This window comes from Marmota monax, unplaced genomic scaffold, assembly GCF_021218885.2.
Source record: "Marmota monax isolate L192 unplaced genomic scaffold, Marmota_monax_Labrador192_F-V1.1 WCK01_AAM20220418_F8-fsc00045, whole genome shotgun sequence".
In the NCBI taxonomy this organism is placed as follows: domain Eukaryota; kingdom Metazoa; phylum Chordata; class Mammalia; order Rodentia; family Sciuridae; genus Marmota; species Marmota monax.
In genome coordinates this window covers 1,262,703-1,277,561 of record NW_026692132.1, presented here as the reverse complement: position 1 = coordinate 1,277,561, position 14,859 = coordinate 1,262,703, and the positions used below count along the sequence as shown (strand labels likewise).

Sequence of the window (14,859 nt, the reverse complement as noted above, 5' to 3'; positions counted from 1 at the left end):
TGTGTCCTCTCCACAGATACCCCATCTTCACCATCCATCGACCAGGTGGAGCCATACTCCAGCACAGCACAGGTGCAGTTTGATGAGCCAGAGGCCACAGGTGGAGTGCCCATCCTCAAATACAAGGCTGAATGGAGAGCACTGGGAGAAGAAGCATGGCATGTCAAGTGGTATGATGCCAAAGAAGGTGAGTCAGAGCCGTAGCTTCTCCTGTAGAGTTGTATGGCCCCTGCTACTCCATCCGGGGGCACACACTTGCCCCCAGCATTCTCCAAGTCCTGCCTTGCCTGCCCATTTGAGTCAGTGGCACGCCACTCTTACCTACTGAAGCATGCCAGATGTCACCACCTGCCGTCCCATCTGGGGTCCTGCGGAATTAGGAACTGTCCCGCCCAGAATGAGGTCATGGTCATATCTCAATAGAGAATTGCTGGCCCTCAGAGCTTAGTTCTCATGACCCTGCCAGGACAAATGAGGTCATCTTGGTGGCATTCCAGGCAGAAACCCTGCGTGGGTGCTGAGCACAACCACATGAGTGCACTGCACTCCTGCTCTGCTTATGGACTTCAGGGTCTCTACCTGACACTGGCCAGTCCTATGTGGGTGTCTGTACCTAGGGAGTGTCATGTAATTATGATAATAACCAAATAAGCAGAGCCAGGGAGACAAATGTGCTCCAAAATCAATTCTATGGTATCTTTCCAAGCTAAAGATGAAGAAAATGACGCCCGGGCTACTGCAATTTAAAGGTCTGAGCCCATCCATTTGAAGATGGAATATATTTACATCTCAGTCCCCCTTTTGGGATTGAATTGAGAGAGCTCAGTGAAATCTCTTGTGTTTCTGTAGGAATGTGTAGTCCTAGTCTGGTGTGTGGAAACTGGTGTGGAAATGGGAATGGACTGGCATATCAAGTGTCACAGCCTTTCAGAGATGAGGCCCATTGCACTTTTACTGAGATTAGTTCCGCCATGAAGCTCCATCACACTGTCAGCCTGTGGGGATGGTGGGGGTGGGGTGGGGGGACTGAGAGGAATTACTGTGTAACCAGGATTGGAGAAGAAAACAGTCCTTTTAGCTTCCTAACTTCACTCTGAAATCTTATATACTGCCTCTGTGGCAGTTTGGTCCCATGTTACAATGGATGCCAGGCTTTTTAAAAATGTCTTTCTTTTAGACATCAGTTCTAGGTTTTTGACTTATTATGGTAGAATATACATAATGTAAATTTACATTTGACCATTTTTAAGTGTATATAATTCAGTAGCATGAAGTCTTCTCCACTGTCCATCTTCAGACCTTTCTGTCATTCCAAACTGAAACTCTTTACCCAGTGAACACTACCTCCCCTTTACCCCTCCTCCCTCCAGTCCCTGATGGCCACCCTTCTACTTTCCCTCTCTGGGTAGCTGATTATCTTCATTACCTTGTAGAAGTGGAATCATACAATATTTGTCCCTTCTCATGTCTCCGTATCTCATTTAACATGATATGAGATTCACCCACGTTATGCCATGTCTCAGATTTTCATCCCTTTTTTAAAGCTGAACAACATCCTATTATCCATCTTTACCACATTTCATTTATCCAATCATCCATCTGTGACCGGTCATTGGGGTTGTTTTCTAAGCTTTGGCTGTTGTGAGGACTGCTGCTGTGAACATGGGTGTGCAGGTATCTATTTGAGTCCCTGATTTCATAAATGTATCCGCCCAGAAGCTGAACTGCTGAATCAAGTGACAGTTCTGTTCACCTTTGTGATGACCTGCCAGACTGTTCTCCATAGCTTCATGTCACCAGGAGGCTTCTACTCTTTGGTGATCCATACCTTCTTCTCACAACAGCCAACATGGAGGGCATCGTCACCATCGTGGGCCTGAAGCCTGAGACGACATATGAGGTGCGGCTGGCGGCCCTCAATGGCAAGGGGCTGGGAGAGATCAGCGCAGCCTCCGGGTTCAAGACACAGCCAGTCCGTAAGTAAAGCCAGCTGCCCTGCCTCTTCCCCATGCCCACCTTCTTCTTGGGGACCCTGAGCTGGCCTGGTTTACAAGACAGCCTTTATCTTTCAGATCCCTCTGCTCATGGAGGCCCCAAATCTTAGTTCTCTAGCTCTCAGTGATGGCTGACACACTCCTTTCATCCTCTTTCTCAAAGGGGCTGGGGACACTTCCCTAGTAGTTGGTCCAGCTTGATAGAATAATAGCCAGGCATGGTGAGAGTGGGAGGGGGGTACCACGGACATGGTAATGGACGAGAGTGGGGAGAATACCGGCAGTATGTGTGGAGGAATTTGGGAGATCTGCTTTTTGACACAGGGCCAAAGAGCCCCTAAGCACCCTGTGACTTTAAAGAAGGAGATAGAGTGACAGTTCATATAATCCTTGGTGGGATTTTTGATGCAGTAGAGATATTAAATCACATGTAGGACATGTGAGCAGGAGCCAAATCCCAGCTATGCAGAAGGGGAGAGGACGGCCATGACCCTGACTCTTCTGCTCTTCGCCCTCCCCCTCCCTCCCCTATCCAGAGCATTCCTCGTGGTCTCCCTCCTCACAGGCCCTTTCCAGAGAGCTGCTTCTCCTGGTTCTGTGCAGGGCATCTCTGTATCCTGCCATCATTCCCTCTTTCCTTAAATCATGCCTGCCAGCTTTGCCCTCACTTCCCATAGCAGCCAGACTCTGGTCAAGCCCTGCTCTGGCACACTCTGCTACAGACCAGAGCTGCTGCCCTGCAGGGCTCCTGAGTCTGTCCAGCTGAAGAAGAAGCTGTAGAACCTGATTCCTGAGTGGCCACAGAGCTCTCTGGGCTCTCCCTGGCCCCTAGATTCAAAATGCACGTGGCAGAATCCTTTGCTTCTGCCTTGGAAGCCATGGGCCTGCAAAGGGACCCCCTCGCCTCTTCCCAGAAGTAGAAAAGGCTGTCTCATTCCTTCTGCAGGGATTGCTTCTTTCTGCATTTTGAAATAATTTGATAATTTGAGTTTCCAGCTCCATGTGCTCTGCGGATTCTGTTCATTTCTTTTACATCTTATTTTTTTTTCCTTGGGTCTGTCTCTTGGCTTTTCTTTTCGTCTGTGTTCCATCCATGGGAAATGCAGATAGCCCTCCTCCACGTAAGTGCCTCTTCATACCTCATTACCTGTTTCCATAGTGTTAACATCTGCTAGTCTTAGTTCTTAATTTAGTTCTGGTCCCTTTTTTGTCCCCTAGAGGCTGAAGTAGATGATACTGTCTGGGCCTTAACCACACTGACCTTAGTCTAGTTGTACCTTTGTTAACGTCTGTAGGTGACTCCAAGAGGCTAACACTCTTCCTGTTTTAGAGCATGCAACTTCTGTGTCTTTTGAAATTGTATATATTTATTAATTTTTGTGTGTGATGATCACCCTGTGGCAAAGATAATGTTTGCTGAGCCAAGCATGGCGAAAGTCTGCAGATGGTCCCTGAACAACACATAGTAGCACCACCTCGCCTGTAGCCAGGATTCCAGAAAAGTGACCACAGTCTCATCAGACCACTACTCGAAAATCCCTTCAAGGGATTTGGAAAGAATTTTCACACCCTAATCATGGAAGCCATGAACATAGGACACAGGGAGCAGAGTAACAGAGAGCTAGTCTGCTGCAGTGGGGAGTGGAACTGTGCTCTGACCCGCTTGGCCTGCGTAGACACCCTCACACGTCACTTCATTAAGGCTTGGATCTTTTTTCCTAGACTGATCTCTCAGAGCAATGGTGAGAAGTTGTATCAGAAAGACCCAGAAAGAAAGGTATTCAGGAAGTGGCATACTCTTTTCGTAAAAAGCTGTTGGCTCCTGAAAGGCACTCAGGGAAACATATCTTTTTAAATGTATTCAGAAATATTGCAGCAACAGCAAAAACTAAGTAGCTCAGTGTGGGTGTTAGATTTTTGAGCAAGTGCTAAATCTCCTATCTCAGCCAAGTTGATGTCTGAATGCACCAGCTGGGGGTGGGGAGGGAAGCATCAGAGTGGGAAATGAAGTTGTCAGGTAGGTCTCGCAGCTGTATGCCCTGGGCTGGCAGCTATGCCCGAAACGAGTTCAGAAGGGGCAGCTCTGGGTGGGAGAGCTCCTTTCTCCTGGATCCCTAAATTGGCCCTCCATTGGTCTTTCAAATGCACCTTTGCATTGCTTCTCCTCTGTGTGTGATGAATTAATGAGTGCCAGCTTTGTTACATTGAAGAGGGGAAGGCTGGGATGAGGCCTGCTGATGAATTTCTCACCAATAACTGGAGTCTCAGTACTGAATTAAGAGTAATTGTGTTTTGGACTTCAAAAGCCACAGTGGTTTTCATTCATTATCACCTCAGACCTTCTAAACACTAATTTTTAAATAGCGGAGGCTATTTCTAAAGTCAGTAGGAAAAGGTAAAGGTTTAACTAAAATTTTTAGTTTTCTTTCTTAATTTTTTTTAAAGGAGCTCTCTCAGCCTCATCATTTGTTGTCTGGTAGTATGAAAATGGATAATTAATCAAGACTCCAAGAATCCCTTTGGAGGATGGTGGCATCATCTCGCCATTCTAAGTAAATGGTGGACAATACCCCAGCACTGGCACAGAAGTCGTTGTTCTCAATCAGATGAAGTTATGGTTTAGAGAATTAAAAAGCAAACTTCTTTTGGATAATTAGAAGCAGGCATAGCCTTACAAGTTGAGGGTGCCTTTCTTCAAGACATTTAGCAGGGTGAGGTGATGAACATGTGGGAACATCACACTCTCACTGCAGAGACTTTTCTATAGTCTTTCCTTGCACCCCCTTTCCCTGCTAAGATCCCCAGAGGTATTGTTGTGAAAGCTTAGCCCCAGGCCTGTCCTGAGAAAGAATACCATCCTGAAAGAATGATACCACCGCTGTGATAAACTCCTTTTTTAGGAACTAGGAAGGACCTTCTCTGAATTCTGATTCCCACTCCAAGGAAGGTTGCCTGAAAGTATTCAAACAGAATCACCAACCTTTTAGTTGTGTGCTTGCATGGAACCTAAAAACTAATGGCTTTGGTTTCTGATGCTGGCTCATCTCAATCACTAACAGTGCACCCCTATCTTGTAAGACTGTAAGGGTACAGGGGAACCCCATGACTTTGAAGTTGGGCCTTGAGTGCACCCTCAGCCCCAAAGAAGAGAAAGCACAAAGCCAATAGGGGCTGGCATGCTGGCAGATGTGTTGGCTGCCAGACCCCTGGGTTGGGAGGTGTAGTTGGGGTCAATGTTCAGCATTAACTCATTACTTGAAGTTCATTGAGATATCTCAATAATGGGGTTGCCTTCTTGGCTCCTTAATAGACTTGTCCACATTCAGGGCCATGGACATATCAAAGCGAGGGAAGAGCAGGTCAAGCTAGCAAAAGTCATAAATACATGAAGGCCTCCTGCTTCCAAGCTGCTAGATAGAAAGCATGGCTTACCAGTTTGGAGGTTTCTTTGTATGCAGTTCAGAAATGTGTATGAAGGTAGTGAGGAAGCTACACATAAAACTCTAACCTGGGAAAATGTTCCCATTTCACATATTTTTAAGCCAAATGTCTGTATCGTGTCAAGAGACTCAGATGGAAAGCTTATAACCACTGTTTGCCTTGGGAGACGCTGCTTTCCTGTCAGAACTACCTAGAAATTATTATGAATCATTTTCTCCATGACTGAACAACACATTTGGAGAATTTCATTGCCTGAATGTTACCTCTTAATTGGCCTGTGGACCATGAAGCAAGATAGACTATTTCTTTCAGGGTATAGAGACTGCATAGGAGTCTCTACTTTTTAAAAGAGGCATCTCAAGATGCCTTTTGTTTTCTTGTGTTGTCCCCAAGTTGGCACATGCAAATATACATGAAATGCATTGTACTATATGTGATTGAAGCAGGTAAAATGCCATTCCTTTACCAGAATAATACTAACAATTATACAAATGAGATTATATATATATATATATATATATATATATATATATATAGAGAGAGAGAGAGAGAGAGAGAGAGAGAGAGAGAGAGAGAGAGAGAATTAGAGATATATTTTTGCCTGAATGAACCAATGAACCAGATCATTCAGTCATGACAGGTTAGCAGCCTGCCTTGCTCTGATCCCAGTGGTACTGTACTCTCTTGGTTTAATCTGGTGTCCATCTGAAAGGTAAACTATGGGCATTCCGGCAATGTTGCTGATGTGTTGATGCTTTTCCAAAATTCCATCTAGCTCTCAAAGGGAACTTTGTCTTGAGACAAATTCTGACTATTTGCCAGTGAAAAACTAAAGACCCATTCAGTGTCCCCATATCTTGGATGCACAACTGCTAACCATCCTTCATGCAAAAAGTTGGTTAGTATTACTCGTTTAGCCCAGTCTCAACCTTCCCTTTCTCTGGATTGCAAGAAAAACACTGAACATTATTGTCATCACTTTCTATTGCGATATCAAAATAGTCACATTCTATAGGGAGTTTTCTGGAGGAGAGTGGTGTTTTTAGTATCATCTATATGAACTTCAACCAGTCATTAAGTAGAACAAGCATCTCCATTCATTTAGTTATTAAAATTAGAGAGTGAGGCATGTAGGTTTTACTCTAAGTATGTGCCATATAGATAAATATGTACCCATGTATAAACCCATGTAGAATGTGACTTTAAAAACTGGAGTCTTTGTCTCCTCTAAATGTTTACCTTAAGCTGAGGTCCAGGTTCAACTTTCCTGCTGTCCCTCTGATCCCGTGGAGGCAGCTGGTCCTGCTGAATTGGCTATTCATTTTCAGCCTGGATTTGAGGTCTGCGGCTGCTCCTGGCTCCCTTACCTGAACAGCAAGTTTGGCAGGCGCTCAGGTTCATGGTTTGAAGTTAGGGAGCACCCTGCTCTGCTGGTCTGCTGGCCACCTGTTCCAAGCATGGTGTTTTCCTTCCCAACTTTAATTTGCTTCAGTTCCTCATACTGACACCCCAGGATTGCCTCTTCCGGTTTTCACTCATTGTCTATGTACCTCCATGATCTGTTTTCCCCTTTTTTGTTTGTTTTTTTATTCACCATTATTTTTCTTTCTTTAGCGGCTCCAGCTAGCTCTTCTACCCTTGTTCCATTGTCTTCACCAGCTAGTGAGTATTGTTTTCTTCATCCATCTCTCTGCATGTTGCTTTCTACCAGCCTCCACCCTCTGCTTACTGTTGTGTTTTTGACCAGGTGATAATTCAACTCTGTTGGCAAAAGGCCTCATCAGGTTATAAGGAAGCAAATAGAAAGAGAAACAGACACAGGGTCTCTCTTACCTCCCAAAGGGGAGAACATTGCTCTGGACAGGAAACTCTGCAGACAGACTCCCTAAGGCTGCCACAGCCAGACCTCTCCTCCAGAATTCCCAGTGGGCCAGACAAAAGCTGGTATTTTGGAGAAGCCAAAAGAATTTACAGAGAAAAATATCTGCTCTGCAGGGTCATACAAAATTCTTTGAGGTGCTGTGTTTTACCTTTTATTTTAATTGGCATAGTTGGACTCAAACATTGAAATTAGATAGTGAAGCCTACAGCTTTTGCTTTATCCATAAATGCATATATTTCTCATAAATATTTGTTGGAAAATAAACAGTGTTTGCATGCAGGTGTGACTGGCAGTAGGTGATTAGGCAAATTATTTAACCCTTTGCAAGTGAGTCTTGATTTTCTCCCTCTCTAAAATGTAATTTTTTGTGGTCAGCCTCCATCCATCCCCCTAAAGTAAGCAGCAAACATCAAAGCATTCATCAATCTCTGCTTTGCCCACCTGATCAGTACCACTGGCCCAGCAAGAATAGCAACTGGTCAGCCTCAGGCTGTGCCACTGGCTGAGTCTGACTCATGTCCAGGCATGTCATTTTGCTTCTCTGATCTTTTGTTCCTTTGGATCCCCACGAGTAGAGAGAGCTCTGGGCCTCCTACTCTGGAGTTTTGAGCCTAGTTGGGGGGGGGGAGGGGGCAGAGGAAAGTGAGACACCAGCTGAGCAAGTACAGGGTGGGATGCCAGCATGGACTTAGAGCAGCACACAGCAGCAGGTACACAGGCAGGGTGGCCCTGCCCAGCTGGCTTTCTTCTCCCTGGTACAGCAGAAGCCACTGACGTTTGGGCTCAGCCTCAAAAGGTGGCTCAAGCTCCAAGCTCAGATGCCCTCTGTTCTCTTTTTGACTCAGAAACATGCGCGGTGCCATCCCAGGCAGTGTGCTATAGCAGAAGGAGTGCAGGCCTTGGAAACACAAATCCCAATCTGCTCTTTCTGCCTACAGCTCCACAACTTCTGATAAGTCACTCAAACTCCCCAAATCTCAGGATTGTCATCTCTAAAATGAAGGGAAGAGTCCACTTACCTTTCAGGTGTTTGTGTAAATTAAAGAAAAATGTAAAACATACAAAACTGAGTATCCAACTTGTAGCAGCTGAAATTGATAGTAAGAATAAATGGGGACCAGGCACAGTGGTGCACTCCTGTAATCCCAGCAGTTTGGGAGGATGAGAGGTAGGAGGATTGCAGGTTCAAAGCCAGCCTCAGCAATTTAGCAAGGCTATAAGCAACCTAGTAAGACTCTATCTCAAAATAAAAAGGGCTGGGGATGTGGCTCAGTGGTTGAGCACCCTTGGGTTTAATCCTGGCACCAAAATAATAATAATAATAATAATAATAATAATAATAATAATAATTATTATTATTATTATTATTAAGAATAAATAAAAGGGGGTGTATTTTTTCCTTCTGTGAGTCCTTTGTCAGCAAAATTTTGGAGAATCTTTTAAAAATATTTACATTAGTATTGATAAATTAGGGAAGAAGGGAGTGAAAGAATATCCCTTCATCATTTCTGTCTTTTCTTTATGATACCCATATATAAAATATATGTAGCCATTTACAGTGGTGCACACTGTAATCCCAGCCCTTGGGAGGCTGAAGCAGGAGGATCATGGGTTCAAAGCCAGCGGTTAGCAATATAGTGAGGCCCTAAGCAACTTGGTGAAACCCTGTCTCAAAATAAATATATAAAAAGGGCTGGGGATGATGTGGCTTAGTGATTATGTGACCCTAGATTCAATCCCTGGTACCCCAAAAAAGAAGTTAAATTAAATTTTTAAAAATACATGTACACATACATGTGTATACATGTAGACTTAAGATTTTATCTCCCTTCTCCCTTCACCTTTCTGTTACCCTCTCTGTCCTTCACATTTCATAGCAACCTGGCCTCTTCCTGCCCTTACATCCTCAGTACTGTCTAGTGAGTACAGAGCTGAGCTGAGCTCAGCTGCACCTCTGATTGCTGCTTGTTGGAGAGCCAGCTTCTGGGTTGCCATACTGCTTGGTTTTTTTTCCTTTTATTAAAAGCAATAGTTGTCAATGCATGGAGGCTTCTTGCCTAGAATGGTTTCCTAAGCATGCTATCTGCTTGGCCTCGGGAGCAAACCAAGCACCTTCAAAAGAACAGGGTGATTATTTGTAGAATGCTCTGTGCCTGAGGAGGCCTTTGCAAATTGACTTTCACATTAAAAATAGAAAAGGATTAGGGAAACTCTGAGCAGACAAAGAACGCCAACTCCTTACTAGCTTTTGTTGCCCACTCTGAAATACATACACATGCGCATGCACACAAGCGCACACTAATGTAGAAATCCCAAACGACTGAGAGAGGAAAGAAATAGGAGGAAGCAGCTGCTTAGAGGAAGGTGGAGAGTGGTGCAGAGAAGGAAGGAGTCGCCTCTGACAGCATGGCTGCCTTTGTCTCACTGTGCAGAGTACACTCTGAGGAAGTGAGCCAGAGCGCCTTCCTTCTGTCTCTTGCAGGCTTCCTCTGCAGTTCTAGAAAATGAAGGACCTGGACCGAAGAAACCTAACCCAGGCTCCCTCTGGGTTGAAAATCCAGATGAAAGTGCTGCAATTCAACCCTTGACAGTAGAGTTAAGAGCCTGACCATATGTTTTTTTTCCCATTGTGTAAAGATGACACTGATCACCACTGTACAAGTTCCAAGCTGGCCTTTAGGTGCTCTAAAATGAAGCCGGATATGTTGAAGACCTACATCCTCTGGCTAGGCTACAGGAGTGTATGCGCTTGTTTGTAGTGTTTAAACACCGAAGCTAAATGGAGGTTTCAAGTTTTACAATATTTCTGGGTGTGTGTGTGCGCGCGCGCACACACACACACACACAAAGATACATCCCATTCAGCCCGAGTCAGAGGGAAAGGGCAGAAAGCAGGTATGCACAGTACAGCTCCTGCTCCCTGGGCCAAGGCTTCTGAGACATTGAACAGAGAAGAAAAGGGTTTCCTGGTTCTGTGTGATGCATGAAATGGTTCTTTTTTCTACTGCAGAACACAGCTAAGAGTCTGCTTTCTTGGTGTTCCCTTCGTGTGTGTGTTGTGATGAATTTTAATTCCTGATGCTTTTGAGGTTTCATTTTGTCAGCAGAGCAGAGTGGGTGACAATGAGCTGTGGGTTTAATTCGGATGATGAGGTTTCTTTGTTGGTGGTTGTTTTCTTTTTGCGTTTGGTAAAGGAATGCAGCTAATAGCACCCTTTCTTCTACAGTGTCCCTCCTGGCCTTTTGCAGTCTGGTGCAGTATGTGTCCCTATTCCTCCCCTTACACACAGTAGGAGAAAGCTGTGTGTGATGTATTTGCACACCTGTGTCATAGTTAACGCATCTCCCTGTTGCTTGGTCTTCTCTATCAGTGAAATGCAACCTTGATTCCAGACTCTTCCTAAAGAAGGAATGAAGTGTTTCTCCCCTGTCATGTTTAGTTTTTAAACAACCATTGCCGCCCACAGACAAAATGCTTAGTTGTGACATTCAAAGGCAGAAAGTTTGAATCTGTTTTATTTTGGACCACTTGTCTACTGACCCAAATCATAGGTTCCAGTGGATCCTGAGATAAAGTAGAGGCAGCCACAATTGGGCGGTGGCCTATATTTAGCATGGACAGACTCCTCCCCAGCAAGACAAAATGTAGCGCCTGTGACTTGCAGTGGAACTAACAGCAAAGTAGCTATAAGCAGGCAAAACTCCATCCATCATCAATCAGTAAGGGTGAAAATAAAAAACATCTCCTATTTTTGCATGTGTGTGTAGATTCACTTATAATTATGAGTGAATAAAAGTATCCTAAATAAAATTCAAAGAGAAACTTTGGGCACCTGTAGGACACCATCGGTGGAAACCAAGGACAATAAGAAGTGCACATTCTGGTAGTTTACATTGGCAGGCCATACAGAACTTGGTTAAATAATTTCTCTCTGATTATTTCTAACCAGCTGTGTACCTCTTGCAAAAAGGTATAGATCTCCCTCTTCCCCCTTAGCTTCAACTTGCAGTAACCAAATCTTCCCCAAGCCTGTGAAAGTTGAGATGGGAAACCCAAAATGCCTTTTCAGAGGTCAAGATCCTTCGGTCCCAAATTGGAATGGAGGACACAACACAGAACTGAAAGGAAGAGAGATGAATCCAAATGAAAAGACTATTGTTTATTTGACAGTAGAATATTTTTTGACATATTATTATACACACATGGACATATTATACATACACCTTCCCATTCTTCTGGTTGTATATGATGTGGAATTACATTGGTTGTATATTCGTATATGAACATAGGGAAGTATTTTTTTTACATTGTGAATATCACATTCACTTTCTATCAGTGCAGCCTAATGTCTGGAGATATAACTTCATCCACATGCTGTGAGGCATTTGTTTAATGCCAGGTTCTCAGCTCACTGAGCCAGAGGTTCAATTCCTCCAGGTTAGTGTTGACAGAGCCATTCCCTGATGGCTGCCAGAAGGAAATCCATTCCCTGATATGCTCTGGCCTTTTCCTTTATATGTGTCTTGACCTTGGGGAGTCTTAGCAGAGGTCAGGAAATTGTGGGTATGCAGGTAGGGAAGCCAGACCAGACCCTCAAAGCCAGCACCTCTGGGCTGTATCCACCCAGCCCCATTCAGCCTTTGTTCCCTCCCCCTGTTAACAAGTGGAAACCTGAAATGACCTCTCTTAATTTAATGCGATCTTTTGTTCTTCCAGGGCTTAGAGTCTTCACCTTAAGAATCTCAGGACTTTACCTTGATGGCCCTTGGCTTATTTCATCACCTTTGTTTCCCAAGGATGCTGAGACATTTCTGGAGTCTGTGAATAATGACTTGATTTTATTCTTTTCCTTTAACAGTCTCCTGGATTGACTTTTACATCTGGGTCCTGACAGAAACACCTCCCCATTTCAGAACAAGTGTTCATGTTCCTTAGTGTGTATTAATATGCAGTGTTACAGCTGTATCTAATGCTTATTGGTGTTGTTAACCAAATGCTCTTTATGATTTATTATTTTCCTATTTCTGGGCAGTTTTACTGTCCTCCCAATGTTTCTTAAATATGCTGCTAATTTAATTTGATTTCTCCTTTTATTTAGTCTGTGATTTTGTTGTTGATTTTTCTCCCTACCCATTGTTTACATCAGTTTTTAATTTTTTTGTATTTTCCATGTGACCTCCTCCACTTTCCTTTCAACCAATCATGTGCGTGCGTATCATGTGACTTTGTCATGTGGCTTGCATGGTGCTGATGATGTCGTCCACGCTGGTGAACAGAAGGTAAAACTCTTTATTCTGATTAGTGAAATAAATCTGGGACCACAGCCTGGCACCAAGGGTCCACTCATTTCTTTCCACTTCAGATATCCTAAAAGAAGCCACTTGAGAGCTTTCCTCTTGTTCTCAATTCACACCCAGAATTCATCATTCCTTACAATTGTCCAAAGCGGCAATTAGATAACGTGACTGTCTTTGGTTTAATATTTTGCTTCAAGACATTTGGTCACACCAGCTGCTCTCTAAGGAAAGCCACGTTAGCCACAGTACAGTTTGCAAACTTGAATTTTTACCAGAGAGTTCATAAAAAATATTTTCCAGAAACATGTTTGTAATTAGCCCTATAGCATTGTTATTTAACTTTATATCCAGAAGTTCTATACCCCACCATTGTTCTAAAATTAATCACAATCCCATGAAAATGTTTGCAATCTTAAAGTGAGGCAGAGAGAAATACTCCATTGCAAAGGTTATATTTGTTCAGAACCAGTGAGAGTGCTTCATACAATTCATGCAAATTGAGTACTTTCTGAAATAGGAATTTGCATTAGAGCAGTTTGGCTGTGATTACTGAGGTGTCACTTTTCAAGAGTGGCCCTCCCCCAGGCAGGGGGGACAAATCAAGCAAAAGTCACTTGGCAATTACCATGACTGGAGATCTCCGTGTAATCAAGAAGCACATGATTGACCCTTGCAGCAAAGGAAATAAAATTATAGCCTAATTAAGCACATAGCGGTGACAAAATAATTAGTTAATATTGTGCCTGTCACAACCTCGTTAAAAACATTTCTCACTTACCATAAAGAGAGAAGAAGGAAGCCTCTGCTCACAGCTTCCCTAACTAAAATTGAACGCCTGTTCAGAACCTGCCCTGGGAGTCAAATGCATCCCCCTCTCCTAACTGAACATTTTTACTTCACATCACGCCCTGAGATACATACAGGCTGCATTGATCACAAAAGCAAAACTAACACCAATAACCACCCAGTGTGCCTGTGCATGCAAGGGGTTCTCCCGTTGGACCTCACTTCTCTGAGAACTGATTGGGCGACATCCACACAGTCAAAACCATCAACAGCTCGTCTCGCATGTTTTTTGTTCCCTGTCTCTTCTATGTCATGCTCCCCACATGTGTTAGCCCTATGTATTTTCCCTCTCCTTCATCCTACATCTACTATCTACCATCTCTGAGGACTTCTGCTTTGTAGGTATGGCAGCTTAGCCCTGCTCTAGTCCCATTTACAACCAGGCTCCTGAACTTGCACAGAAGCCACCCTTGTTTCCAAAAAGAACCGTTTGATATTTACATCATAGGAAATATGGTGGGAACATCCCCAGAAGGACACCTGATGCTGTACACAGTAAGATTTGACCTACCTTCAAAAATTATCTTGATCTGACAGTCATAGGGCAGAGAATATTGGAAACTTAAGATTTTCTAAACTCAAGTTCCACCCAAAATACTATAGTTTTAGTACTTCCCTAAAGTTGGCAACCAGCAGGAGCAGAATTCTTTCAAACTTGTGGTGACTGCTCAGTGACTGATTATATTACTCAGCTTTTCATTGCTGTGATCAGAATATTCAATAAGAACCACTTAGCAAAGGAAAAGATTATTTTGACTCATGGTTTCAGAGGTTTAGTCTATGGTCGGCCAAATGCATTGCTCTTGGCCCAAGATAAAGCAGAACATCATGGCAGAAGATCATGGAGGAAGAAAGCTGCTCATCTCATGGCTGCCAGGAAGCAGAGATCACAGGGAAGAACCCCCTCGAGGCATACCCCAGTGACCCACCTTCTCCAACTGCTCCCCACCTGCCTACAATTACTCCCAGTCAGTCCATTCAAACAAAGATGGACTGACTAGGTTACAGCTTTCATAATCTAGTCATTTCACCTCCAAAAATTTCTGCATTAGTGTGGGAGTTTTGGGGGGACACCTCATATCCAAACCATACATTGATGCTCTGGAAAAAGATCTGGCCTTCCCCCTGAGATGCTAATTGTGAGCAGATGCTGGATATTGGCTTTGGGACTCCTTCGCTTATGTTTTAAAACAGGTTTAGTCATTTCTGTGAAATGCTATAATTCAGAATGAAGCAAAGCACAACATTAAAATAGAAACTTATTTACTCCTCCAAAGAGAGAACTCTTTTAAACATTTAAACAAAACAAGAAATATTAGAAGATGTTTTCTATAGTTGTCCTAGATGCATGCCTTAGCAGTGATCTTGGCCATCAGTAAAAACTGTGATCAGTACTAA

The 14,859-nt window shown here is 43.6% G+C and overlaps 1 protein-coding gene across 18 annotated transcripts in view; it reads left to right on the top strand.

Moving 5' to 3' along the window:
* Positions 1 to 14,859, top strand: part of Ncam1 (neural cell adhesion molecule 1) — a 294,742-nt gene that overhangs the window by 253,007 nt on the left and 26,876 nt on the right. For 9 of the 18 annotated variants that reach the window (XM_058586231.1, XM_058586222.1, XM_058586224.1 and 6 more), the window contains 3 exons: positions 17 to 187; positions 1,845 to 1,976; positions 3,101 to 3,115. In XM_058586231.1, coding sequence (XP_058442214.1) covers positions 17 to 187; positions 1,845 to 1,976; positions 3,101 to 3,115 — 318 coding nt within the window. The remainder of the gene's footprint in view (positions 1 to 16; positions 188 to 1,844; positions 1,977 to 3,100; positions 3,116 to 14,859) is intronic. The other 9 variants (XM_058586237.1, XM_058586226.1, XM_058586230.1 and 6 more) reach the window with 1 other exon arrangement.